General features: G+C 38.4%; 3 protein-coding genes across 4 annotated transcripts; 1 reads left to right on the forward strand and 2 right to left on the reverse strand.

The window, feature by feature from the left end:
* Positions 1-1,883: 1,883 nt before the first annotated feature.
* On the reverse strand, positions 1,884-3,195 carry LOC111777509 (myb-related protein 308-like). The gene is made up of 2 exons (XM_023657154.1): positions 2,563-3,195; positions 1,884-2,483 (listed from the first exon to the last, which is right to left on the reverse strand). The coding sequence occupies exons 1-2, from the start codon at positions 2,823-2,825 to the stop codon at positions 2,021-2,023; spliced, it is 726 nt and encodes a 241-aa protein (XP_023512922.1). The 5' UTR covers positions 2,826-3,195; the 3' UTR covers positions 1,884-2,020.
* Positions 3,196-6,723: 3,528 nt separating this feature from the next.
* LOC111777501 (synaptotagmin-1-like) lies at positions 6,724-10,363 on the reverse strand. 2 transcript variants are annotated; one of them, XM_023657143.1, is made up of 12 exons: positions 10,253-10,363; positions 10,084-10,182; positions 9,481-9,531; positions 9,268-9,391; positions 8,915-9,033; positions 8,475-8,576; positions 8,224-8,298; positions 8,061-8,137; positions 7,732-7,978; positions 7,297-7,647; positions 7,082-7,213; positions 6,863-6,994 (listed from the first exon to the last, which is right to left on the reverse strand). In XM_023657143.1, the coding sequence occupies exons 1-12, from the start codon at positions 10,361-10,363 to the stop codon at positions 6,863-6,865; spliced, it is 1,620 nt and encodes a 539-aa protein (XP_023512911.1). The 2 variants fall into 2 exon arrangements, with proteins under 2 accessions (XP_023512910.1, XP_023512911.1); XM_023657142.1 differs by having other exon boundaries at positions 6,724-6,994; positions 7,297-7,978.
* Positions 10,364-12,465: 2,102 nt separating this feature from the next.
* LOC111777497 (E3 ubiquitin-protein ligase UPL3-like) lies at positions 12,466-25,389 on the forward strand. The gene is made up of 17 exons (XM_023657136.1): positions 12,466-13,805; positions 14,201-14,311; positions 14,440-14,556; positions 14,941-15,111; positions 15,185-15,346; positions 16,649-16,897; positions 16,985-17,106; positions 17,182-18,598; positions 20,632-20,727; positions 20,943-22,523; positions 22,644-22,868; positions 22,947-23,051; positions 23,855-23,935; positions 24,052-24,120; positions 24,221-24,349; positions 24,595-24,717; positions 24,850-25,389. The coding sequence occupies exons 1-17, from the start codon at positions 12,957-12,959 to the stop codon at positions 24,913-24,915; spliced, it is 5,673 nt and encodes a 1,890-aa protein (XP_023512904.1). The 5' UTR covers positions 12,466-12,956; the 3' UTR covers positions 24,916-25,389.
* The last annotated feature ends 533 nt before the right edge of the window (positions 25,390-25,922 follow it).

Raw genomic sequence — 25,922 nt, forward strand, 5'->3', positions numbered from 1 at the left:
TTGACTCATGGGTCAATTCTTAAAAGCATGTGTGAGCGAGCAGCAAAGGCGAATAGCAATCACGTCAAGATCAGTCATTTAAGCCCAAAAAAGGGAAGAAAGTTTGGTGATTTGGGTCTAAAATGCAAGTTTTTTTTTTTTTTTTGGGGGTAAGGAGAGGGGTTATTGGTGGAGTTCATTTTCATTTACTTTGTAATAATAGCTTTGTTTTGTGCTTTTACATCAAATTGTGTTGGAAATTAAAAAGTCAAGCAACAAATCCATTCATTTGTTTCCTTTTTGGTTAAGCTTTGTTCTTCCTTCAAGTGGCTGAATTCTTATCCATTTTCTCATTATTATGGAGGCAGAAAATTACAAATATCTAAACACCAAATCTACAATTACTTCAAAAAAGGTAGCATTTTAAATCATTACGACACGAGAAAATAGTCTTTCGAGTTGGTACAACTCTAAGAACGCTACTATTGTTCTAACCGTCCAAACTCATTGAATATTGTCCATTTTGGCTCACAATTCACTCTCCTTGGGACCCAACGTCCTCGCGGGCACACCGCCCACTATCTGGTTTTGATCCCCTCTCCAACCGATGTGGGATCTCACAATTCACCCCCCTTGGGAACCCAACGTCCTCGCGGGCACACCCACCAATGTCTGGCTCTGATATCATTTGTAACAACTCAAGCCCACTGCTAGTCGATATTGTCCACTTTGGCCCGTTATGTATTGTCTACCTCACTATTTTAAAACACGTCTACTAAGGAGAGATTTTTCACACCCTTATAAGTAATGTTTCTTTCCCCTCTCCAACCAAGGTAGGATCTCACAATTCACCCACTCAGTGACCCAACATCCTCGCAGGCACACCAACCAGTGTCTAGCTCAAATACTATTTGTAACAGCTCAAGCCCACAACTAGCAAATATCGTCCAGTTTGACCCGTTATGTATCAACATCAGCCTCACTATTTTAAAATACGTCCACTAAGGAGAGGTTTCCACACGTTTACAAGGAATACTTCATTCCCCTCTCAAACCCAGGTGAGATCTCATCAGTAACCAACTTTCTAAACAAAACCTATGTGGTTACTACATACATGCTATAAATTTCATGAACCCAGATAAACGTATAACAAACGTAAAAGAAAATCAGAACGTACGTACATAACGGTCATGTTTAGAAAGTCGGGTGGTGAGCGTGTGACGAAAAGGGTATCAAAATTTAGGTGGGAGAATCGTGTGGTGTATGGAGAGGCAGGCAGAGATAGATGCAAAGAGATATCCAAATTCTAGTGGATATATATGCATATGGTAGGTTGAGTGGTGATGGAGTAGATATAAATGCCAAGAAGGTTGGTAGACAAAAAGATGATACACAGCACCACAGTTGTTAGTTCCTTCACGCCTTTTTATATTATAATATCAATTTTCAAACTCATTCTAGACACAGAAACAAGGACAGAGAGAGCTTTGCTTTAACTATGGAAGAGATGGGTCACCCACCACTTTCAACTCCCTCTTCCCCTTCCTCCCTCTCACAGCTTATCCATTGCCTTCAATGGCGAAAAAAAGTAACCAAATCTTATATGTAAACAACAAAAAGATAACCCCTTTTGCACAAAATGACAAGAATCACTAACATATTTGGTTTGGAACTTGGTTCAACTCGTCTACTAACGACAGGTTTCACACAGACCCATGAAACCCACCACTAGTAACTATCGTCGTCTTTGGACCTAAGGTATGCTATCATCCTCACATTTACAGAGGATCTGAAATGGGTTGGTAATGAAACTCCAACCCCAATAAGAAACAGACCCAAAAAGGAAAGAAAAGTTCATCTTGTTTCTAAGAGAGATGAGGAAAATCTCTGAAAAATATGGAAGATATGAACTAATTCTTCAGCTATACTCATAATGAAACTATACCAATATGCACTATAAATCTTACAAAAACAGAGGAAGTGAGGAATTTAGACAGATTAGAAGCTAATATATTACCACAAAGAATCCCAGTTTTGAATCTCACTTCATCTCCAAGCTTCTGTAATCAAGAATCCCATTTTTTATACCCAGAAAATCATACCCAACTGAGCTACTATTCTCAGTGGATGTCCCAAAATTGCACCCAATTTTGCAGCTACAATCCTTACTGTTCTGTAATCCCAAACTACAAGCAAAACAGAGGTTCTTGGCTCCAATTTCTTCAGGGTTAAGCTGATAAGGAGGGCTGATTCTGAGCTCTAAGTTCAAATCTGGACACCGTTCTTCTGTTTCTAAATCTTTACCCTCTTCCACTTTCACTTTCATGTTAGTATCAGTGAAAGAGATCGTTGATGAAGCCACTTCTTGAGCAGGCTCGTTGATGGATCTATGAGTAACAGGGTCGATTCCTCTGTTCAAGAGCTTCCTTCTAATATGAGTGTTCCAGTAATTCTTGATCTCGTTGTCCGTTCTTCCAGGCAATCTCCCAGCAATCAAAGACCATCTAAAACAAGAAAACCCCATCAATTGAAATACCCAAAAGAAGAAGAGTAGAGAAGATTTCCCCGATTTCCCCAACTTACTTGTTACCCAGAAGGCTATGGAGCTTGATTATCAACTCATCCTCTTCTTTCGTGAAATTGCCGCGCTTAAGATCGGGACGGAGGTAGTTAATCCAGCGCAATCGACAGCTCTTGCCGCAACGAAGAAGGCCAGCGGCTTTAGGAAGAGAGCGCCAACAGCCCTCACCATGAGCCCGGATATACGCAATCAGCCGCTCATCTTCTTCTTTGGTCCACGCACCCTTGTTTGTATGCGCTTTTTCACAGCAAGGCGACCGACCCATTTCGCCACACACCCAGAGGAATCAAAAGGGCAAAGAAAAACAGAGGATGAACAAGAAGAACAACACAAACCCAGTAGCCTCTGTAGGTCTGTGGCGCCGTTGGAACAAGTTTGAGCAAACAGTTTTGATTCCTTCTTTTTTCTTTTTTTAAATTTGTATCTCTGAATCAGTTTCTTTCGCTGCTTGGTTGCTGAAAATGGCGGTTTTGCTTTTCGTGTCGCTGCAGGAACAGTAAGGCCGGCCCTTGTGAGGGATTTGAGCGTACCTTTATAGCCTTTTGACTCTTAAAAAAAGAGGGGAATTGCTTCTAGATGCGAGTTGGTGAGAATAGGTTAGAGAGGGGAATGGCTAGTGCTTACCTTCTCTCTCTTCTCTCTCTCTCTCTCATCATAAATATTAAATCTTCAATCATATAATAAAGTTAAAGATACATTTAACTATAGTGTGACATTTAGTTTGTTATCAATTTAAATTATATAAATATCCATATATAATAAAGTATAAAGTTGGTATATTAGGCCCAAAATCCCTAACCTTCCATATATATCTCTTTTCTTTTTTAATTCTCATCCTCTCTAAACAACTTTATTGTATATTGATTTTGGTGGGGTTTGGTTTAGCTTTTTTAATTGTTATTTTAATAATCCCGTTTTCCTCTCTAAATCTTGCTTCACTCACTCGACAACTTGTACTATTACGAGCTAACTCTCCTCCCTCTTCATGTCTCACTCTACTTTCTTTAGTGGTGTGAGATCTTACATGGAGGGGGTCTTGTAAGGGTGTGGAAACCTTTCCCTAGTACACGTGTTTTAAAATTGTGAGGTTGATAGTTATACGGGTTAAAGCGGATAATATCTACTGGAGGTGGGCTTGGGTGGTGGTCTTCTCATCCTGGACAAGCAAAAATGGGAAAAGATTAATTTTTTTGAAGTGGGTTTTAATAAAAATTGTGTTTTCTTTAATGGGAATGCTTGTTTTGTGCAGGCATAGAGTTTCAACAACTAGTCTCGAGTCATGAGAAATATAGGGCTAACTGAAACCTTACTGGATTAGGGCTGCAGAATGCTCGATTCTTAATGGATGAATCAAGGGTGTGGAGTAAAATTTGGCTGATGGCGATACGTAACAGGTTAAAACGAACAATATCTACCAGCGGTGGGTTTGGACTGTTACAAGTGGTATTTCCATCCTAGACAAGCAAAAACGGGAAAAGATTAATTTTTTTAAAGTGGGTTTTAATAAAAATTGTGTTTTCATTAACGGGGACACTTGTTTTGTGCACGTACAGAGTTTCAACAACTAGTCTCGAGTCATGAGATATATAGGGCTAATTAAGACGTTACTGAATTAGGGCTCGAGAAAGCTCGATTCTTCCCTAACGAATGGAGGGTGCGGAGTAAAATTTGTTGAATTTAGGTAGAGATGGTGGGTAGAGAAGAGGAAAGTGTGATGAGTGGTTTTACAATGATTGTGGAAATAATAAGTGAAAGGATGGTATGGTAGTTGTGGTTATTGTTGTTTAGGTACACTATCATTCACCAAGACAATAGGGAGAGGAGGAGCCAAGCTAGGCATAGAGAGATTAATTAAAAGGGTTTCTAGAAGAGTTAGGAGTTTGGTATGATGATGCAAAATATGGTAAAAAACAAAGGTATAATGAATGTGGTTGTGTGTGGCCTTTGGTTCAACTTCCCTTCAACCCTTGTGGTGCAAGTTTGTCCAACATAAGTAGAATGAGTCGGGAAAAAGAGATCCATTCGTTTCTTTGCTTTTTTTCTATACTCGAGTCCAAAAAAGTCTATTTCCTTAATTCGTTTTTCTCATTAGGGTTTATATGGGAATATGGGATCTGTATAGACCAGGCTCTATATGGAATCGATGAGTAAGACTGTGTCGTCATATGCATTTCAAGATGAATGGTAATACTAATGAAAACAAACTGCAATGTATTGTACTTCAGTCTCGAGATAGAGAAGAAGATGTGTACAGCTTTATGTGGTTTTACGAGCTTTGTCCTGTTGTTCTTGGTCTTACGAGCAAAACCCATCAAAATAGATGAATTTTACACTCGTATGTGAAATGGGTATCATCTCTATTCCCAATTCGATACTCTTCCCATGATTCAAACCATAGAGAAAGGGTACAGGAAAAGTGGGTAATAGTTATGGGTGGCAGAAGGTTGTAGTCTCGATAGCAAAACCATCTTCAACCCTTCGAAAAGTCTCATTTGTTGAAAGGAAGTAACCCTGGTTCCATGAAAACGAGACTGTGTAGTTATGTTTCTTAGTCGGTTAGGTCTAATTTTATATTAATTTATAGTCACACCCACGTGATTATGTCTCTCTCCCCAACCCAACCACCCCTTCTTAACGAAATTCCACTCGGTTTCTGTTTTACCTTTCTTCGACACCTCAGACTCCTTCACCTCCTAAGACGCCTAATCCTCAATCTCATCACTGTAGCATCGCTGCTCGTTCAGTGATTGCAAGGAAAAAGAGTTTGATCGCTTTCCCGAGAAGGGAAGTGAAATTCGAATTAATTAATTAATTAGGTGGGTCGATTATTAATAAATAGTAAAGTAGGAGTAGGGTAAGCACATGAGCACTAGGGAAGTCATGTGGAAGGGTATTGAAAAAAAGACCAATCAAAAGTGATCCTCAAAGCCCTTACCTTACCTTACCTTACCTTACCTTACCTTACCTTACCTTACCTTACCTACCTCCTTGGAGTCCTCCACATGTGGGGCACCTACCCTTCAAAAAGCAAGAATATACATGGGATTGGCCCCACCATGGTAGATAAGCCTTTAAAATTAATTAATATTATTTTTATTTTCTTAAATTATATAAATAAATAAATCAATATTGTTTGGTAATATGATTGATTGAGACAACTATTTTTAGATCTCACTTACCATTTCTTTTTCTTTTTCCTTTTCATCTTTAAAGAGTTCAATCCTCCACTTTTTGTCATAACGGTTCGATAGGTAGGTAACATTTTCATGTTTATGTTGAACCGTAGCGTCTTTCTATCGGATATTAGGTGTTCTATTAAACGAATCTCAAGTGGGTCAACCTGTATGTAACTTTCTAATACGATTTATTGGTCTATGAGATGTGTTTTAACCGGTTGAGCTATGTTTAGATTGAGAATGACATGAATTTAAAAGTCCCGAATTGTTAGTTCAACTCGATGAGACAAGAACTTTAGTGGACTCGTGGAACAGCCTCACATACCATGTGAGTAGAGCACCTACCATGGGGAGAAAAGGTGCAATGTTTGGAGATTGGCATCCCCCAATTTGACCCACTTTTATTTCACAAGATCCACATGCCATTGCCCTCTCCCCTCTACCAACCTAATCTCATCTCTTTGTTCTCAAAAGCATCACAAGTGGGTGTCATAAACGTACCTTTCAAACTCTCTTATCTAATCTACCCCGCCTCGTCATTTGCTTGCTCGAACTTACACGTCGCAATATGATTGATCGTTGTACCCAAGCCCACATTGTTCTATAATTGAACCCTATATTATTGTCAGAAAAGATCAGAACTTTCACGGCTTAAATTGGTTTTTTTTATATCTTATTGAGCGAGAAAGGGAAGAGCGACTTTTATTCCGCTCGAACATGTTTCAAGGGTTGAGTTGCTAGTTCATTGAAGCGGTACAACTTGGGCCTATTGCGTCGTTTTCACGAAAGTAGCCATTATACAGCCCATGAGAGAAATTTGTTTTTCATCAAGTTTAACTCGGACGAAGCTCATGTTTTTTTAGGGTGAAGTCGTGTGAAACCATAATGTCGACGAGAATTAGGCCTCTTGGGAGGTGATTTGGCTGTACCTTCCAATATAGCTACCATATCTAAAAACTTGAATAGAACGACTCATTTTGACCCAAATTCACAAGAACATAAATCAACCGCCTACTATTAGCCTGCATCACATTATTTCTTAACATATTATAAAAGTTACACGAAACGTGCACAGAATATACAGCTCAAAAACCGTACAAACGAATACGAACATGAAAGAAGCGTTCTACGAGGAAGTTCTCCATTGCAGTTCGACATGGATGCGTCCATTCTTTGAGTCTATAAGATGGTACTTCTCGTTAATCCTTTTGTTGGCCACCACATCCGACAGGCTGATGTCCACATAGCCAAGACATTCCTAAAGTACAAATCAAAATCCTATGATGTTTCGTTCAACAACCTAGTAAGTTAATGGTTTGGTTTTCAGCTTGGTAATGTTTTTTACCTTTGGATGCAGCAAACCTATTTTTGAAGAAGTACTGACTACTTCTACGTGTACTTTGTCGTTCGTGGGCGGTTCGTCTAGCGCAAAATGGAACTCCTCCTCCCATCTCGGATCTCTGTTCTTCTTCACCCGCTGCACAACGTTAACGTTTCGAGGTGAAAATTAAGCTCGTAAACACTACTTCTACTAGTTGGAACGTTTTTCGACTGACATACCTTAGTCTTTCTCTTATCCCCTCTGAAGTAAATCCTTACAAATGGGTTGGTATGATGTTTTCCTTCAACATCCTCAGCTTCATGAACTATGACAACCAGCAAACCGCCCCCAGCAGGCGTTCCTTCGGGAGCTTTCGGTACTTCATGCATTTCGTCAAAACCCCTCGACATCTCTTCTTCTTTTAACGGTTTATATTTAAGTTCAACTACGAGCTGACCGCGGTCCTTCTCGTTATCAGTGCCACCCGAATCAACCTTCTTTCTAAGGTCGAGAGTCAGAACTTTCACCTCGTCGGGAGGAAGATCTTTCAGCGGTATAACGTTTATGCCCATCTTGTCGTGCTTCCCAACCTGAGATATCACAAAAGCTTTATTTTCGGTGCCCGTCCACCGGGACATGGTAAGAAATATGGTACACGTTGTAAGAATTAATACCTGCTCCCAATCATAAACACGAAGCTCTAAGGCTTGGGATTCGGGATCTTTAACGACTAACTTGAACTCCTCGTTCCATTCGGGGTTCAAGTTATTGTGCTTCACGGATGTTTTCTTCGAAGGTAACTTGTCGTCGGTGAGCTTTAGTTTCAAATATGGATCGGATGCACCTAAAAGATCCTTTTTCCTAAGGTTCATTGCTCTCACAACTTTCACATGGAGAATCCCCACGGGCTTCTTAAACGCTCTATAAAGTTATACTCGATTAGTCGAACCCGAACATAGAAAGAAATCTTCAATAAATTTCACAAGCAGAACTACACACATACTTAGCTGAGTCCATAATTTGTATTTTTAGAGTCTTTGGCCATAGATACATGCTTGCAATCTGATCTTTTATGCGCTCCTAAGAAATTGTTCGGTCGGTCGGACAAGGTGTTCATAAAACCAAGCGTAAACGTTAAACACTTGATTGATTCAATGGCGTCTTACCTGGACAAACGTATAAAGACCGGGTATTGACATCAGGTCGATCCCCATGAACTTTAGTCCAAAATCGACGTGTGGCTGCAAATTGTGCAAAAGAGGAACGTTACTATCTAGCCATGTTAAACCTCCTAAACATATCAAACTACTAGGCCTGTTCGAGAAAACGATCTCAACGTCGCCACTCAAATTAAACTAGCAGCGAAGACCATAGACAATATTGCAGACTACCCACGAAACTAAAAACAATCACGAACCTTCTCCATTAGAGACACGGAAATGTTTGCAAAACAAGGAAAGCTCGGAACCAGTGGCTTCAAGACGATCCGTGGCACCGCGAAAACTTGCAGATCCACCAGCTTTCAACAAAGTCAAAAAGGGAAATAAGAACTTGTCCTCGTAACCATTTCCTTGGCCCAAATTCACTGCTAGCAGATATTGTCCTCTTTGTGCTTTCCCTTCTGGGCTTCCCCATTACGTGTCTACAAATGGTATCAGAGCCAGACACCAGGCAGTGTGCCAGCAAGGACGCCGGCCCCCAAGGGGGTGGATTGTGAGATCCTACATCGGTTGGAGAGGGGAACAAAGCAATCCTTACAAGGGTGTGGAAACCTCTCTGTCGGCGATATATAACGGGCCAAAGCAGACAATATCTGCTAGCGGTGGGCTTGGGCTATTACAAAAAATGTATCGTCACCTGAACGGTAGCTTTTAATCCAAATGCTGTAACTGCAGCCATGATGTTGGGATTTCCAGCCCATTTGATTGCAGGTTCCAATATCAACTCCTTTTCATGCATTTCATAGACTTTCATACCTGTTAAGAACATGCAGCAAACACTATTTTCAATCCAAAATTTCGCGACGAAAGGAAAAGGTGTTTGTTTAGGGGCATTTCGTTTCCGCCCAATGTTGCCATCTAAGGGACATTCTTAGCCATCCTCCAAGAGTTAATACCCCGAAAATCAGATCGTTCGCTCTTTTAGACCCTTAGTTTCTAGCTGTTACATAGCAGCAGGAAGACAGTGAGTAAAACAAGTTATTCGAGAACCTTGAAGAGTGGGCGAGAGTGAGCCGAGCGTGAGCTCTTGGAATTCGACCGACTTGATCTTATACTTGGGAATCTCCTCGGCAATTATAGGCTTAACAACAGCTCTTACTGTCTTCACAATTGCCTAAACAGAGAGATTAATGAGTATAAGCAGAATGAAGAGCAGAAAAAGGCAACAAATTTGAATGATAATGAAGTAATGGAAACAAATACCTTGTCAAGATAAGGCCAGAGATAGTCAATAAACGTGTTTAGCCAGTCCATCTTTAAGAAAAAAGAATCAAAATCATGTTATTAGCCAAATTCATCAACAAAATTTAGCAGCCAAGAAAGAACTCAAATCTAAACAACCGCTATCAGATATTGTCCGCTTTGACCCGTTACGTATAGTCATCAGCCTCACGGTTTTAAAACGTGTGTCAGGGAGAGGTTTCCATACCCTTATAAGGAATACTTCGTTCCCCTCTCTAACCACCGTGGGATCTCACAATCCACCCCTTGAGGGCCCAATGTCCTTGTTGACATATCGCTAAGTGTCTTGCCCTGATACCATTTATAACGCCCCAAGTCCGCTTTGGCCCACTACGTATTGCCGTCGGCCTCACAATCTCACCTAACAACATTTCTAAAAATATGTAACACAACGAAGAAGCTCGTTCCTCGACGCGGGGGAGCGTTTACAAGCTTCGTTTTCAAAAGTAAAAAAAACAAAACATTATCAAATGAGCTCGAATTAAACTAGGATATCCAAACCATTACAATGAACAACTAAATCTTTCATAACTAAAATAACTATTTTCCAGATCATTTACTTACACGATCATAATCAGGATTTTTCACCCACAACGGCATCTCAGGGAGCATCCGCTGTATGGTTTCAGAGTCAGGTTCAGTCAACGGCTTAATCTCAGGTTCCTGCGACATCGTCAACACAAACAAAAATCACTAATGTTCATATGTCTCTGTTAAATCTGTAACAACATACCTTCACATCGCTTGGTTTGAAGTATATAAACAAGAAATATCCGACCACCAGACCCACTGAAATTCCGACAAAGAATCCCCAAATGCTCCATAGGGCGTTCAGAAAATCCATCAAAAAACCGCCCTCCCTTGTCGCCGCTAACTGCCGTGTCGGAGCCGGGAATTTCGGGAACAGCCCACTTCCGACGGCGGTTTTTGTTTGTCTTTTTCACTATGATTTAGAAGCTTTCTGGAGTTCTGAAGAATAAGAAAAAAATAAAAAATAAAATTCTTTTCTTATTTTCCAATCCACCGAATAACGCGATTCGTTGTCACATTCTCACGACAAGAAGGGTTTAATCGGAGAGGTCGAGTTGAAGAAATGCTGCCACGTGGCTTGAAAAAAACATTTTTTTTAATATTCCTTTTTAATCCACGTGGCTTTAATTAACTATTTAATCTATTAAAGAAAATTTTTTAAACATTTTTCTCTGCAACTGATGTGAAATCTCACGATCTACTTCATTGTAGGCCATCGTCCTCGTTGGCACACTGCCTAGTGATTGCCTCTAGGCTTTCATACCGTTATTTGTTACAGCTCAAACCCACCACTAATAAACATTATCTGCTTTGGTCTGTTTCGATGTATAATTAAAATTACTCTAATTTATTATTATGACCTTTAAATAATAAGTAAAATAGTTTTCATCCAAATAGAAAATTTTAAATTCATTAATTTTAAATGGGTAAAAGCAAATAATTATTTTTTCTAAAAAAAAATTAAAATCACACGTTTTGGAGCTCGTGTAAAAAACGTGGCGAATTTTAGGGGCTCCACGTTGGCGGGTACTAGAAGGCAAGAATCGAGCGTGGGGACCACTTCGATAACTGTCAAATAACTGTAATACGGAAGTCCTCGGCTTCGATGATATTCCAAATTTGTCCCTCTCATAATTCAATATATTTTTTAATTATGCCATTTTTATTTAGAAATTAAAATCCACAAATTTTAGTTTTAAAAATAAAAAGAAAAGGGGAAATTATTTTATTCCAATTTAACCCTTGATTTATCGTATATTTTGTATATTAATTACAAAATTATTGGGTTTTATATTTTTTCCATTATTAAGATTAGCCATTAAATTTAGATTTATGTACCATTAATTAGGTTAAATTCGTAATTAAAGAATATATATATATATATAACATTTTCATCCTGTTATATATTATACCGTAAGTATATACTCATAAATATATTATATAAACTTTCACGAGTTTGAACGCGAAAATACGAAGTCTCGAAGAAAGATACAAAAGCATGTACAAACTTCTTCAATGATTATTGTCGTGATCGACTCTTACACACCTTTATAAGCCTACCGAGGCATCTCCTAACGACAAGTTCCTCAATGAGTATAACCTACATTGATCTCAATCATGATGCAGTGATCGTCGTAGTGCCTACCCGAGCCTTAAATTTTAAATAAGACGATTGAAAAAACACTCTCAAATTGTGTAACAAACGAATATAGTCGATAATCAAAATGTCGTTGAATCAAGTTAGACTATAATTGTTAAATATCACGAGAGAGAAACAACATCATTGCACGAGAAGATCGACCACAACACTGTTGTGTTAGATTGCCTCTCTTTTCGTCCATCGACATCAGGAGAGCACCATAACTTCAATAGTTTGAAGGGAAGAGAAGGGTAATAAAACAAACAGCACGTTGCTCGCTTCATCGAACACATGTGAAAATGTTGATCAAATGGTTCGTTGAGGCATCGAAAGGAAAGACCTTTTAAGTAGTACGTTGATCCAGACTCGAGTCAATAGATAGTTATGAAGCTAATTATCATATGTCGATCAGCACAGAAACATGGAAATTTATCGTAAAGTTGAAGGGTATAAATGAGACCGACATTCGTGTTATGCCACGTGGCAATTGGAAGATATTATTTATTTATTTTTTTTTTAGAAGCACACGTGGCGATTTTGAACGAGGGTTTTTCGACGTCGGCGTCGGAACAAAGCGAGGGAGTTGAGTATATACTTGTTGTACTCGCCATCCACCGCCATGCAAAACGAGGAGGCTCATCCTACACGGAATTTAAAACAGGAAAATAAAAAATAAAAAAAAATAAAAAATAAAAAATTAAATTACTTTCCAAAGCACACTATAATATAATAAGAACAATTAGTTCCCTTTTTCTTGTTCTAAAATTTCATTGTCTCTAGGGCTTTTTTTTTTTTTTCCTTTCGTTTCCCCCTTCTCCATTCCTGAGGGGACGTTTTGTTATTGAAATTCAATTTTGAACTCAGATTTCCAACGCTGTGAAGGTTTGTATTCAATCACCGGATTTTCACCGATTTCTGGATGACATTTCGATGGGCGTTGTGTTCTAGGTGGTGAAATCGGTTTTTGATTTCTTTACATTCTTTGCTCGTAAGGGTTTATGAGCAATTTGTGATTTCCTGTTTCTTCTGGTGTGGATTCGCGTTCTTTGTTTGTATCGGGACAAGGGGAAATTTAGGGTTTTCGAATTGGGGGATTGTGTGAGGAGTTAGCTGGTTTCGTTTCAGCTAGTTCGCTGTTTTTTCTTTTTCTCTATATACAGGTTTTTAATTTTCGTACTGGTCAGATGCGTAGTAAATTCAGATCAAGAACTGTGTGATCGCCGCTCGGTGGCGAGCGACTCGTCGATTCGTGGGTTTGGGTTTTTGTATGGAAACTCGGAGCAGAAAGCGGGCGGAGGCCTCCTCAGCTGCCCCTTCTTCTTCGTCTTCTGGTCCCACTACCCGTTCTAGCAAGCGCGCTCGTCTCTCTGGTACTTTCTCTTCGAATCTTGCTGCATCCACTCTTTCGATCTCAACACGTTCTCGCTCTACTCGAAACCAAGAACCGTCTGCCACTAGTACTCCAATGGACTCGACCAATGAGTCATCAGGGTCACGCCGACGCGGGAAGAATTCTGATAAGGAAAACTCGGATAAGGGGAAGGAAAAAGAACACGAGGTTAGAATCGGGGATAGAGAAAGAAATGCTGAGCAGAGCTTTGGGTTAAATATTGAAGGCAGTGGCGGTGGGGATGATGATGATAACGACAGTGAAGGAGGAATGGGAGTCTTACAGCAAAATTTATCCACAGCAAGCAGCGCCCTTCAAGGACTTCTGAGGAAACTCGGTGCTGGACTGGATGATTTACTTCCATCTTCTGCAATTGCATCGGCTTCATCCTCACAGCAGAGAGGACGGCTTAAGAAGATCTTATCTGGGTTGAGAGCGGATGGAGAAGAAGGAAGGCAGGTTGAGGCATTGACCCAACTTTGTGAGATGCTCTCTATTGGCACCGAGGAGTCTCTAAGTACTTTCTCTGTGGATTCCTTTGTCCCTGTCCTCGTTGGGCTACTTAATCACGAAAGCAATCCTGATATAATGCTTTTAGCGGCCAGGGCACTGACCCATCTGTGCGATTTCCTACCTTCATCATGTGCTGCCGTCGTGCATTATGGTGCTGTTTCCTGCTTCTGTGCTAGATTGCTGACTATAGAATACATGGACCTAGCTGAACAGGTTTGCTCTTTGCATTTGACTTAGTCCTTGTGAAACTTGGGAGTACAAATTGTTACCAATCGTGAGTGACCTATACCGCTAATGCATAAGATTTACCGTGATAAGTGACTGGAGCTAAAAATGCTAGCTCTTCTCAAGCACTTTGGTGATCAGGAGGAAACGAGACTGTGTTTTTACTTGTAGATTATGTAGTTTTCTCGTCTTGTTTTTGTTTTAATTACTGATTGGTGCTTACTGTTGTTTTCTGCTCGGAACTCCAAATAGCATTATTCTGATACTTAAAACAGGGTGTTTCTTGAATTTTTTGCCTGTATGTCATGCATTGAAATTCTGCGAGTTCACGTTTTCTCAAGTCTGAGACGATGGTACTAATAGAAGTAGGTTTCTGTCAACAGTCCCTGCAAGCTTTAAAGAAGATATCCCAGGAACACCCTACTGCCTGTCTGCGGGCTGGTGCTCTTATGGCTGTGCTTTCATATTTAGATTTCTTCTCCACAGGAGTTCAGGTAACTGATTGCTGTTGACCCTATTGCTCTACAGATTTTGGATAAGGCCAAAGATTGGACTTGTTTTTCATCAGGGTTCATATAATTTACATGTTAACTATTATCATTTTGTTGAAATTGTATTATAGAGAGTTGCATTGTCAACTGCTGCTAATATGTGCAAGAAGCTTCCTTCAGATGCAGCCGACTTCGTGATGGAAGCTGTTCCCCTGCTGACGAACCTTCTTCAGTATCATGATGCAAAAGTAAGTTGTTTCAGTCATAGTTAACAACTCTGAGATTGGAAGGTTTATGTAGTAGATAGAATTCTTTGCCTTTCATGTCGCATGTTTAGTTAGAGAGGAAAGAGAGGGTTTTGCCTCTCGGAGGGTTTCTCTGAATTTCAGCTCTTCTCTGCACCTTTTAGTGGTTTCCTGCGGCTAGACCTCTTTGTGATGTTTTTATTTTTATTTTTTTAATTATTATTTATTTCTTTCAATTGAAGCTAACTCCTTGAAGTTTTTGGAGGTTTTTGGTCACTTAGGCCTGTGGAGTTTTGTTTATTTATTTATTTATTTTTAAAGGAAAAACAGTGTGCAAATGTGGTCTCTTTTCCTTCCTTTCTTTACATCTGGATTTCTTGCTGGTAGGTGTTGGAGCATGCTTCAGTTTGTTTGACTCGTATTGCCGAGGCCTTTGCATCATCTCCTGATAAATTAGATGAACTGTGTAACCATGGACTTGTTACTCAAGCTGCCTCACTCATTTCCACCAGTAGTACCGGAGGTGGGCAGTCAACACTTAGCTCAGCTACTTACACAGTAAGTTCCAAACGCTCTTTCATCTTTTGATGGTTATGTAATGTGGGTATTGATTGTCTCCACAATTATGCAGGGATTAATCCGACTTCTTTCCACATGTGCAAGTGGATCTGCCTTAGGTGGGAAAACTTTGCTGCTTCTTGGGATCAGTGGGATTCTTAAAGATATATTATCTGGTTCTGGCGTGTCTACTAATTCATCTGTTTCGCCTGCATTAAATAGACCACAAGAGCAGGTAGGTTCTGCTAATTTTCCTGGTTATCAGTCTGGATAGTATCATTTTTCTTGAGTAGACAACTCTTGTTCCCCTGGGCTTTTTGTTTCATTTATAATCCAACTGTAACAGTTTAGTATTCCTTTGAGATGTGACTGGTACACCTCTCAACCTTTCATTCTTCAATCTTTTCATCCCTTAGATTTCTCTTGGCATTCAGGATTCAAATTTCTACCCCTTCTACAATTCCAAGCTTCAGACACTGAGAGTTGCTTTCTTTGGTAATGGCGTGGTTTCTTGGGTGAGCTGATTTAAGTGGAAAGGAGTTCATCCAGCTTCCTAGAAAGAGATTATATCCCCTTCCAGAATAAGGAATTTTCTTCAACCAAGTTTTTCAAATTCATAATACTTCTCCCAGAGCTTCTTGAATTTCCTACCTGAGCTTATTTGGTAAACCAACCACCCTCATAGAAATCTATGCAGGAAAGTAAAATGGGAGTCATTCCTTAAAATTGTTGGCTGTGGGCGGTGAAAAAAAAAAATCAATCCACGTTTATATTACTTAAGATCCACTTGTGGGTGGCGCGATTATATTGAAACAGAAATAATTTTTAGTAGTTACATTTATATTGATAGTTTCTTGCTATTTCTTTTCAGCTTCAAAATTGAGCTTTCTTTGTTGTTGTTCGATAAATGTTATATATGCCAACTGGAGTGCTTGGTCGCTCCATCTTATCCATTCTTTTCACTTGATAAATGGTGTTCGAGAGAAAGAAAATACATTTTAGAGTATCAAATCAAGTCATGAAACCGACTGAGTTCTAGGTCTATGTTCATATCTTTATATCAATGCATAATTTGTGAACTTCTTTTTCCCTTTTTTTTTTTATAAAAAAAAGTCATCATGTGTGCATCATATATATTTTCTTTAAACAAGTTTATGTATTGTATTATTCACATGACCTTGGTCTTACTTTACTTGTTACGTTTATAGCTTTTGAAGATACTCATTGTTTACAGAAGCAGATACTGGGATAGTAATTTGGTCCAAGGCTAGCAATATGAATGGTATAGGGGTTGTCAAATAAGAGTCCAGGCTTTTGGTCAATGTGGTTTAATGTATTTTTTTAAAATTTTTATTTCTGTAAAATTGTTTCTAATCTGAAAAAACGTCAATTGCCACACTTTTGTTTCTTGTCAATAGTTATCTATTGTACTCTAATATCCTATAATGGTGGTTATTATGTTTCTGATTTTGAAAACTGTTGAGAATTTAGCCTCTTTTATTGTTTTCTAATAGCTTGATTACTATTTAATGTTTAGATTTTTGAGATTGTCAACTTGGCAAATGAGCTTCTACCCCCTCTACCTCAAGGAACTATTTCCTTTCCGCCCAACTATAATTTGTTTGTGAAAGGACCTGTCATAAAAAAGCCATCTACCAGCGGTTCTGTGAAAGAAGAAGATCCTACTGATAGTGCCCCGGAGGTGTCAGCTCGTGAGAAACTCTTAAAGGATCAGCCTGAGCTCCTCCACCAGTTTGGAATGGATCTCCTTCCTATCTTAATACAGGTATGTACGACATTTTATACTTGTTTTAGACCCTAAGAGGTCTTTTCTGGTTCAGTTAGTACTGAATTGTACTCTTTGGTCAATTAGATCTATGGTTCCAGTGTGAATGGTCCGGTACGTCATAAATGTCTCTCAGGAATTGGAAAATTGATGTACTTCAGCACTCCAGAGATGATACAGTCATTATTGAATGTGACTAATATAGCAAGGTATTTCACTTCAATCTGCATTAGATTTCCAGGCTTGCTTTGTTGGTGTCCTTAATTTTTTATTTCTTGATTTAGTTTTCTAGCTGGTGTTTTGGCATGGAAAGATCCACACATTTTGATTCCTTCTCTCCAAATTGCTGAGATTCTTATGGAAAAGCTTCCTGAAACTTTTTCTAAGATGTTCCTTCGAGAGGGTGTTGTTTATGCTGTTGACCAGCTTATCTTAGCTAATAACCAAAATACTGCTACCCAAGTGGCTTCTGTTGAGAAGGACAACAACTCTGCATCTGGAGCTTCTTCTCGCACTCGACGTTACAGGCGGCGCAGTGGAAATATGACTTCAGAAGGAAGTTCACTGGATGAAAACAAAAATCCTGTTTCTGGAGGCACTGTTCCACAAGGTTCAGTGGAGGTTCCATCAATTAACTCTAATCTCCGAACTTCTGTAAGTGCCTGTGCCAATGCTTTTAAAACAAAGTATTTCCCTTTAGATCCGGGAGATGTTGAAGTTGGAGTTACAGATGATCTCTTACGTTTGAAGAATCTTTGCGCCAAGTTGAATGCTGGTATTGATGTTCAGAAAAGTAAATCGAAAGGAAAGTCGAAAGCTTCAGGGTCCCGCATAGATGATATTATTACAAATAAGGAGCAGTATTTAACTGGCGTGATATCTGAAATGCTAGTTGAATTAGGCAAAGATGATGGTGTTTCCACTTTTGAATTTATTGGTAGTGGCGTTGTTGGAGTTCTGCTTGACTACTTTTCTTGTGGATACTTTTCTAAAGGAAGAATTTTGGAAGCGGAGTTGCCAAAGATTCGGCAGCAAGTGCTTAAAAGATTTAAATCATTTGTTTCTGTTGCTCTTTCCACAAGCATTAATGAGGGGACAGTAGCTCCTATGACAGTCTTAGTTCAAAAGCTACAGAGTGCTTTATCCTCATTGGAGCGTTTTCCAGTTGTCCTGAGCCATTCTTCTAGATCATCCAGTGGTAGTGCACGTCTTTCCTCTGGGCTAAGTGTATTATCTCAGCCATTTAAGTTACGACTTTGTCGAGCCCATGGAGAAAAATTACTTCGTGATTATTCATCAAATATTGTTCTGATTGATCCATTGGCAAGTTTAGCAGCTGTTGAAGAATTTCTGTGGCCTAGAGTTCAGAGAAGCGAGGGTCAGAAACTTTCAGTATCTGGTGCAAACTCAGATTCAGGAACTACGCCTCCAGGAACTGTTGCTCCATCAGGGCTAAAATCAACCCCCAATTCAACCACTTGCCGTTACTCTACTAGGTCTAGATCATCGATGACTATTGGAGAAAGGGCAGGGAAGGAATTGTCACAGGATAAAAGCACATCGAAGGGGAAGGGGAAAGCTATTCTAAAGCCTGCCTGGGAGGAGAAGAGAGGCCTACAAACTAGAAGTTCTACTCGTAGAAGAGCAGCTGTGGACAAGGATGCCCAAATGAAGCCTGTAAATGGAGAGACCACTTCTGAGGTATTTTTTCACAACGGGGGGAACAATATATCAATAATCCAATAGTACAGTAATATAGATATCTAGGACTAGATGGCAAATTTAAATGGGGTTCTAAATAAGTTATCTTCTGAAGTATAATTTATTTCGTATTAAATTTGCAATTTTTTGATGCATTTATTTATGTGCTTTTCCATTTGAAATTATACTATTTTGGATGAGTTTAGCAAATATTTCGTTGACAAGTACATTGTAATGCTGCAATTATATGTAATGATTTGCATCAGAATAAGTGAGTGCTTTAGATCATGGGTAGGAAGATGCATCACTACTCTAGCTGTAGCCTGTAGGAGCATTATGTTGTTTATTGCATGTCAATGAAAACTTACTCAGTATAGAATGACTGCATGCATAGCTGTAGCCTTCACCTTTGATTTTAATGAGTACCTTATTGGTTTTGTGTAACTGTTTACTATTAGCTTAATGGGGGTAACCCTTATTGTATTTTAATCTGTTTATGTTTAAACTATGTAAATGAATCTTCTTTGTAAATGTTTTTTCTTTGGGGAACTTTTTTGATGATTTAAAATTTTACCTTCATTGTTTTTGAACACCATGCACAAAATATACAAAATTTTCCTATTATCAAATTCATTTCTTTTGTATTTCGGAAGTGTCAGCTTCTCTTCCTTTGTATTGCGAATGGTCTTACCTTTTTCTCCCCCTATCTAAGGATCAGACCTCTTTTAACAGCTCTGAACGATGCACCTACTATTCTCGGTATCGTTCCAATTTTATTGCTTGTCCTCAAAGGGGCAAAGATGGAACTGTTATCAATGTTTATGGATATAACTCTTGTTTATCAAATTCAGCACTTAATTAGATTTTTTGCAATTTGTTTGTCAACCCTACTATTCTTTTATTTTATATATGATTAACATAAAAAGTTACTGAGATGAATGTCAAGATCCCATTGGGGATTTGAAAACACTATGTATTTACTTGTATCCTAGTGCTATGAAAAAATCATTGGTTGTTGACTGAATAATTAACAGTCATAATAATAATAAAAAGAAAAAAAGAAAAAGAAAAAGAAAAAGTGAAACACACCAAAAAGAAAAAATCACTTCTGCGTCAAGCAAACACAATCCAACTTATTTTTCCTTCTACTGTTTTTTTTAATTTTTTTTATCACTGTTTCTCGTCCAAAAATGGGTCATTAGTTCCTTATGTTTTAAAAGTAATTATCTATCTGGCAGAGTCATATAAGAAATAGGTTTTTGTTCCTCTTTCAAAAGATGTATATATATTCTTAATGTATATTCAAAATTGCAACCTTTTATATTATAAGTTTTATGGATATATTTTGATAAAAATGAATAAATTTCACTTAAAAATATAAGGTCTATGATTGTTTAAATGTGTTTTCATATTTTTAACAAGCATTGATTGTCTTCTTAATCAGTATTGCCTTGTCTTTTAACTTTGCAGATCCTTCACTTGCTTTCTTTGTTTTAAATTTTGATAATTAGATTTGTTTAAAAAGTTAACTTTTAGTATTAGCAACATTAATGTTTGTTAATGATTGTGAGATAAAATAAAATTTACAAAGTTATATGCAATGCACGAGTAATTATATCCGAACTGCCATCAGCAATGTTTCTAGTAAACACATCTTGCTAGTTTTGATGTTTCAGATTGTTAGTTAGTTCCAGTTGGATACCCTCCAAGAATATTTTAGTCTTGAAAGTTGAAACCAGAGAATATTTCATAGTTGATTGAAGTATTTATTGTAAATGAAAACCTTTTCAGTGGATTTGGTCTTACATTATGTTTAATTTGAGTCGTTGGTTGGGTCAGTAGCTTTTGTGGATCAAACTCAGTAGTATTTATTTATAACATGTTCTTAAATGCAATTATTTTTCTAACTACGGATCCAACTTTGTGTAGTCGTTATATTGTTTAAGAATCTTAAACTTTCTTGTTAGTAATATTACTTATGTTAGATCTTTTTTGTTTATTTGTTTTGATGGTCAGTTTCTTGTTCTTTGTAGGATGAAGAATTGGACCTATCCTCCATCCAGATTGATGATTCTTTAGTGATAGAGGATGATGATATTTCTGATGATGAAGATGATGACCACGATGATGTATGCAATTTCAATTTTTTTTCTCTCTTTTATATCACAACTTGATGCATTCATATAAGTGCTACTCTCATTGATATTGCTAATTGCTTTACACGTTTCTCTTTTTTTCTTAGTTTATTTCATATATAATCTCATTACTTTTGACAGAGAGGCATGATTAGCTTGTTAACTGACTGAACCTTTTTTCTTCATCCTTCTTGGTTCTTATGATTCAGGTGCTGCAGGATGACTCTCTTCCTCTTTGTATGCCTGAAAAGGTGCATGATGTCAAATTGGGTGACACAGCTGAAGATGGCGATGCTGGTCCGGCTACAAGTGATAGCCAGGTTCATTCAACTTTTGGCTCTAGCAGTAGAACTGCGACAGTCAGGGGTTCTAATTCTCCTGATCATAGGGGTGGAAATTCTTTTAGTGCAAGGGGAAGTATGACATTTGCTGCTGCTGCTATGGCTGGACTTGGACCAGCTAACGGCAGAGGTTTCCGTGGAGGTCGGGATCCACAGGGACATCCTCTCTTTGGTGGTTCCAATGACAACCCAAAATTACTCTTTTCTTCTGGTGAGAAGCAGCTTGATAGGCATTTGACAATATACCAAGCTGTTCAACGGCAGCTTGTTTTGAATGAGGATGATGATGAGAGGTTTGCTGGGGCTGGCAATGATTTCTTATCTAATGATGGGAGCAGTTTGTGGGGTGATATATATACCATCACGTATCAGAGGGCAGATAATCAATCTGAAAGAGCTGCTTTAGCTGGGGAATCAAGCTCCTCTAAATCTAAATCTACCAAATGTGTATCAACTTCCAATTCAAATTCAGAGTCTCAGTTCCATCAAATGTCACTTTTAGATAGTATTTTACAAGGAAAACTTCCATGTGATTTGGACAAATCTAATCCTACATATGATATACTATCTTTATTGCGTGTACTTGAGGGATTGAATCAGCTTGCTCCTCGCTTGAGGGCTCAAATAGTGTCAGATCAATTTGCAGAGGGAAAGATCACTATGCTTGATGAATTGGGTGGAATTGGAGGAAAGGTTCCTCATGAGGAATTTGTCAACAGTAAGCTTACTCCCAAATTGACTCGACAAATTCAAGACGCTCTTGCACTATGCAGTGGGAGCCTTCCTTCATGGTGTTATCAATTGACTAAGGCATGCCCGTTCTTGTTTCCTTTTGAGACACGGCGACAATATTTTTATTCAACTGCATTTGGGTTGTCACGTGCGTTATATCGGCTACATCAGCAGTTAGGAGCTGATGGTCTTGGAACAGTAAATGAACGAGAGGGAAGGGTTGGAAGATTGCAGCGCCAAAAGGTTCGTGTCTCCCGTAATCGTATACTGGATTCTGCTGTGAAAGTTATGGAGATGTATTCTAACCAGAAGGCTGTTCTTGAAGTAGAATATTTTGGTGAAGTGGGAACTGGATTAGGTCCTACCCTTGAATTCTACACACTTTTAAGTCATGAATTGCAGAGGGCTGGACTTGGAATGTGGAGGTCTAATTCATTGCAAGAGTCAATAGATAGTGGTGAAGATGGACAGCTCAGGAAGCCTAAAGATGGCTCTAAGCTTATTTCTGATGCAGGCAATATTGATATCATCCAATCTCCTCTTGGGTTGTTTCCACGACCTTGGCCACCAAATGCTGATTCTTCTGATGGCAGCCAATTTTCGAAGGTTATTGAATATTTCCGGCTTGTTGGTCGTGTGATGGCTAAAGCTTTGCAAGATGGAAGACTATTGGATCTACCGCTCTCAACAGCATTTTACAAGCTTGTTCTTGGTCAAGTAAGTCAGTAGCATGATATACTTTCTTTTTCTTTTTCACTTTTAATGGTTGACAATCGTGTGGGCATTGTGCTTTTAATATTTTCATTTGGCTGAAGTGTGGTGAATTTCAATTTTCAGGATCTTGATTTGTACGATATCCTCTCATTTGACCCTGAGCTTGGGAAGACTCTACAAGAACTGCAGGCTCTTGTCTGCCGGAAACAGTATTTAGGATTGGTAGATGGTGACAATCAAAATACACTTTCCAACTTATCTTTCCGTGGGATTCCAGTTGAAGATCTCTGCTTGGATTTTACAGTTCCTGGCTATCCGGACTACGTTTTGAGACCAGGAGATGAAACTGTACATTATAAAAACTCAAGCTAGTCATCTCTCTTTTTCATAGTTAAGTAAAACTTCTAAAACTAGATAAATTTTCAGGTTAATATTCATAACTTGGAGGAGTACATATCCTTAGTATTAGATGCAACTGTCAAGACTGGAATAATGCGGCAAATGGAAGCATTTACTACAGGATTCAATCAGGTAAGTTTATCAATGATATTTCTATTTAATTTGGTGTTATATATGTGCATTAGATGGGTGTAGTATTTAAGGAAGGCTTTTGGATTCAATCTTTGTATCAAGATTTTGTTAGGACGTCTGCCAAGATATTAATTATCTCTCTAGTCATCAAATTACCATGTTGTATAGTCTTGTTATTTGTCTTAATTTTGGAACTGCTGCATTGGGGGATTCCACAGTTAAAAGAGAACGATGAATGCATGTTTTGTGCATTTGTGGACCAAGAACCATAGTTCAGTATTATAATTTTCTTGCCTCCCATTCTTATTGCGGATTATGGCTTATGGCTTATGGCTTTTGGCTTTTCAAAGATTTCCTTACACAGGTCAATCAATCACGTCTCCCCTAATGATTAATTGATGTGTTCATATACTAATTCCATCTTTTAGCTTTCTGAATGTGTATTTCACTTCGGATACCTATTATATCTTATGTGCTGGGGAAAATATTGTTATTTATCCATCATTTGTAATATATGACATTGATCTTGATATATTATTATTGGTATTTGATTCTGTTTTTGACAAAGCAACTTGGGTGAGTGGATTCAAACCAAAGATGGACCAATTAATCTTTGCCAATTGAGCTACCCCGTGGGGCTATTACTCAGTGTTATTAATCATCGATCAATGAGAACTGGGAGTTTTCAATTACATATTAATCTACAATCTATGTCATCATAGTTTTCTTTTCCCTCTTCTTTCAATGTGCATGGGTTGTCTCTGTCCTCTCCCACTTTTTGATTATTTATGTTTGAAATTCAGGTTTTTGACATCACAGCATTACGCATTTTCATTCCCCATGAGTTGGACCATTTGCTATGTGGCCGTAGAGAATTGTGGAAGGTAAAATGTCAAATATTCATGTTTCCTGCTAATAAATCATTAGTTTCAGAGTTTTTATTTCATTTTGTGGTGAAATTGCCTTGTTGAAATAATAGTGACATTATCTCATTTTTTAGGCTGACACACTTGTTGATCATATTAAATTTGATCATGGATACACAGCCAAAAGTCCTGCCATAGTCAATGTGAGTTATTTTCATAAATCTGAATAATAGAGTGTGGAATTATGAGAGTATCAATTCTTGATTCATGGTCCTCACATGCTGTCTCTTTTGGCATTCTTAGTTTCTTGAGATTATGGGCGAATTCACACCGGAGCAGCAGAGAGGATTCTGCCAATTTGTTACAGGTGCACCTAGGCTTCCACCAGGTGGCCTTGCAGTGCTGAATCCAAGATTGACCATCGTGAGAAAGGTATTATATGAAGGAATCAAGGAGAAGTAAATCCTTGGATAATATTTGCATAGAAATATCTTCAAGTTGCCTGCTTTGTACTATCCCCCCCAACCTTAGTGAGATTTCTAATTAATGATAGCTTGGTTTGGTACCAAAATGATGGCTTGGTGGTTGCTTGTGTTTTTTTGGCATTGAATCAATGAGTCTTAGCTTGTATGCTATATAATTTTTATCCATTGAAAATGCTCTATGTATCTTTTCAGCACTCATCAACTGCAACAAACGCAGCAAACAGCGCGACAGGTGCATCTGAATCAGCAGACGATGATTTGCCTAGTGTCATGACATGCGCCAATTACCTTAAGCTTCCTCCATACTCGACCAAGGTACTACTTACTCACGAATTAGTATTATGAACATTTTAATTAATTGAGGATGAGAATGTTTTGAAGTTTTGCTGTTTACTGTTGACATGATGATGGTGTGTGAATAATGAATGATTGGTGTTGTGCGAGCAGGAAATAATGTACAAGAAACTAATGTATGCGATCAATGAGGGGCAGGGATCATTTGATTTGTCATGAGTTTTTGGGGGACTAACCACAACTTGTGTATACGTATTAACTTGCAATACTCGGGCCATCGGATCCTGTTTGTCTGCAATATAGTTTTGGTGGTGAAAGGTGCCGTCAGAGAGCCAGTTCTTTTACTTTCTTTTCCTTCTGGAGTTTGTACATTCATATTTTAACCATTCTGTTCATCCAGTACTCTCCTTGTTTATGTTGCTCTCTCCTCTTTGTTTAGAGCAATGGTCACACAGTCTGGTTAATGTTTGGTCGAACAACAACTATTGGCCACATTTTCAGGAAAAAAAAAAGAAAACGTAGAGGGAATTTTCAAACTACATTCTCAGTTGCAACTTCTAGATTATTAATGTAAATAAATAGGAATTCTTGGATTCATTCCCTCCGCCCCTGGGTGGTTGTTATTGGCTGATGATACAAATGTATGTCATAAAAATGATTGAAAGGGAAATAAACCATTCAATATTCTTGTTCCCTTGCTTCTCTTTTTTGTGGCTTACTGGTTCAGAGATCTGGCTCATGTTTTTGAAACATTTCCATGTCTTTTCTGAGTGTGTTCTTGGAGAGTGCTTGTGGTTCAAAACCCAGAACTCATCCTAAAACCTCTTTTTCAAGTGTTTTGGTGAAGTTTGATGAAGGGTAATAAGAAACTTCCATGGTTGTGTCTGAAATCTGATGATTCTTATGAACCCAAGTGGAAATGGAATAGAATTTATGTAATTGATGTTATGATCCCATCCCATTACTCACTAAAGAAAATCTAAAGTGTTGGTTTGACATTGATTGACAATAACTCGGTGTCATTATGTTAATAAAAAATGGCTTGGGGTATGTTAACAAATTGGTCTACTAGAAAAACGAGACTTCATAAATTCAGGGACTTGAGAACGGAACAAAAGATGGGGTACTCTGACCGTCTTCTGAAAAGGGATGGGGTACTCTGACCGTCTTCTGAAAAGGGATGAGATACTCTGACCGTCTTCTGAAAAGGGATGGGGTACTCTGAC

This window comes from Cucurbita pepo, chromosome LG16 (genome assembly GCF_002806865.2).
Source record: "Cucurbita pepo subsp. pepo cultivar mu-cu-16 chromosome LG16, ASM280686v2, whole genome shotgun sequence".
NCBI lineage: Eukaryota > Viridiplantae > Streptophyta > Magnoliopsida > Cucurbitales > Cucurbitaceae > Cucurbita > Cucurbita pepo.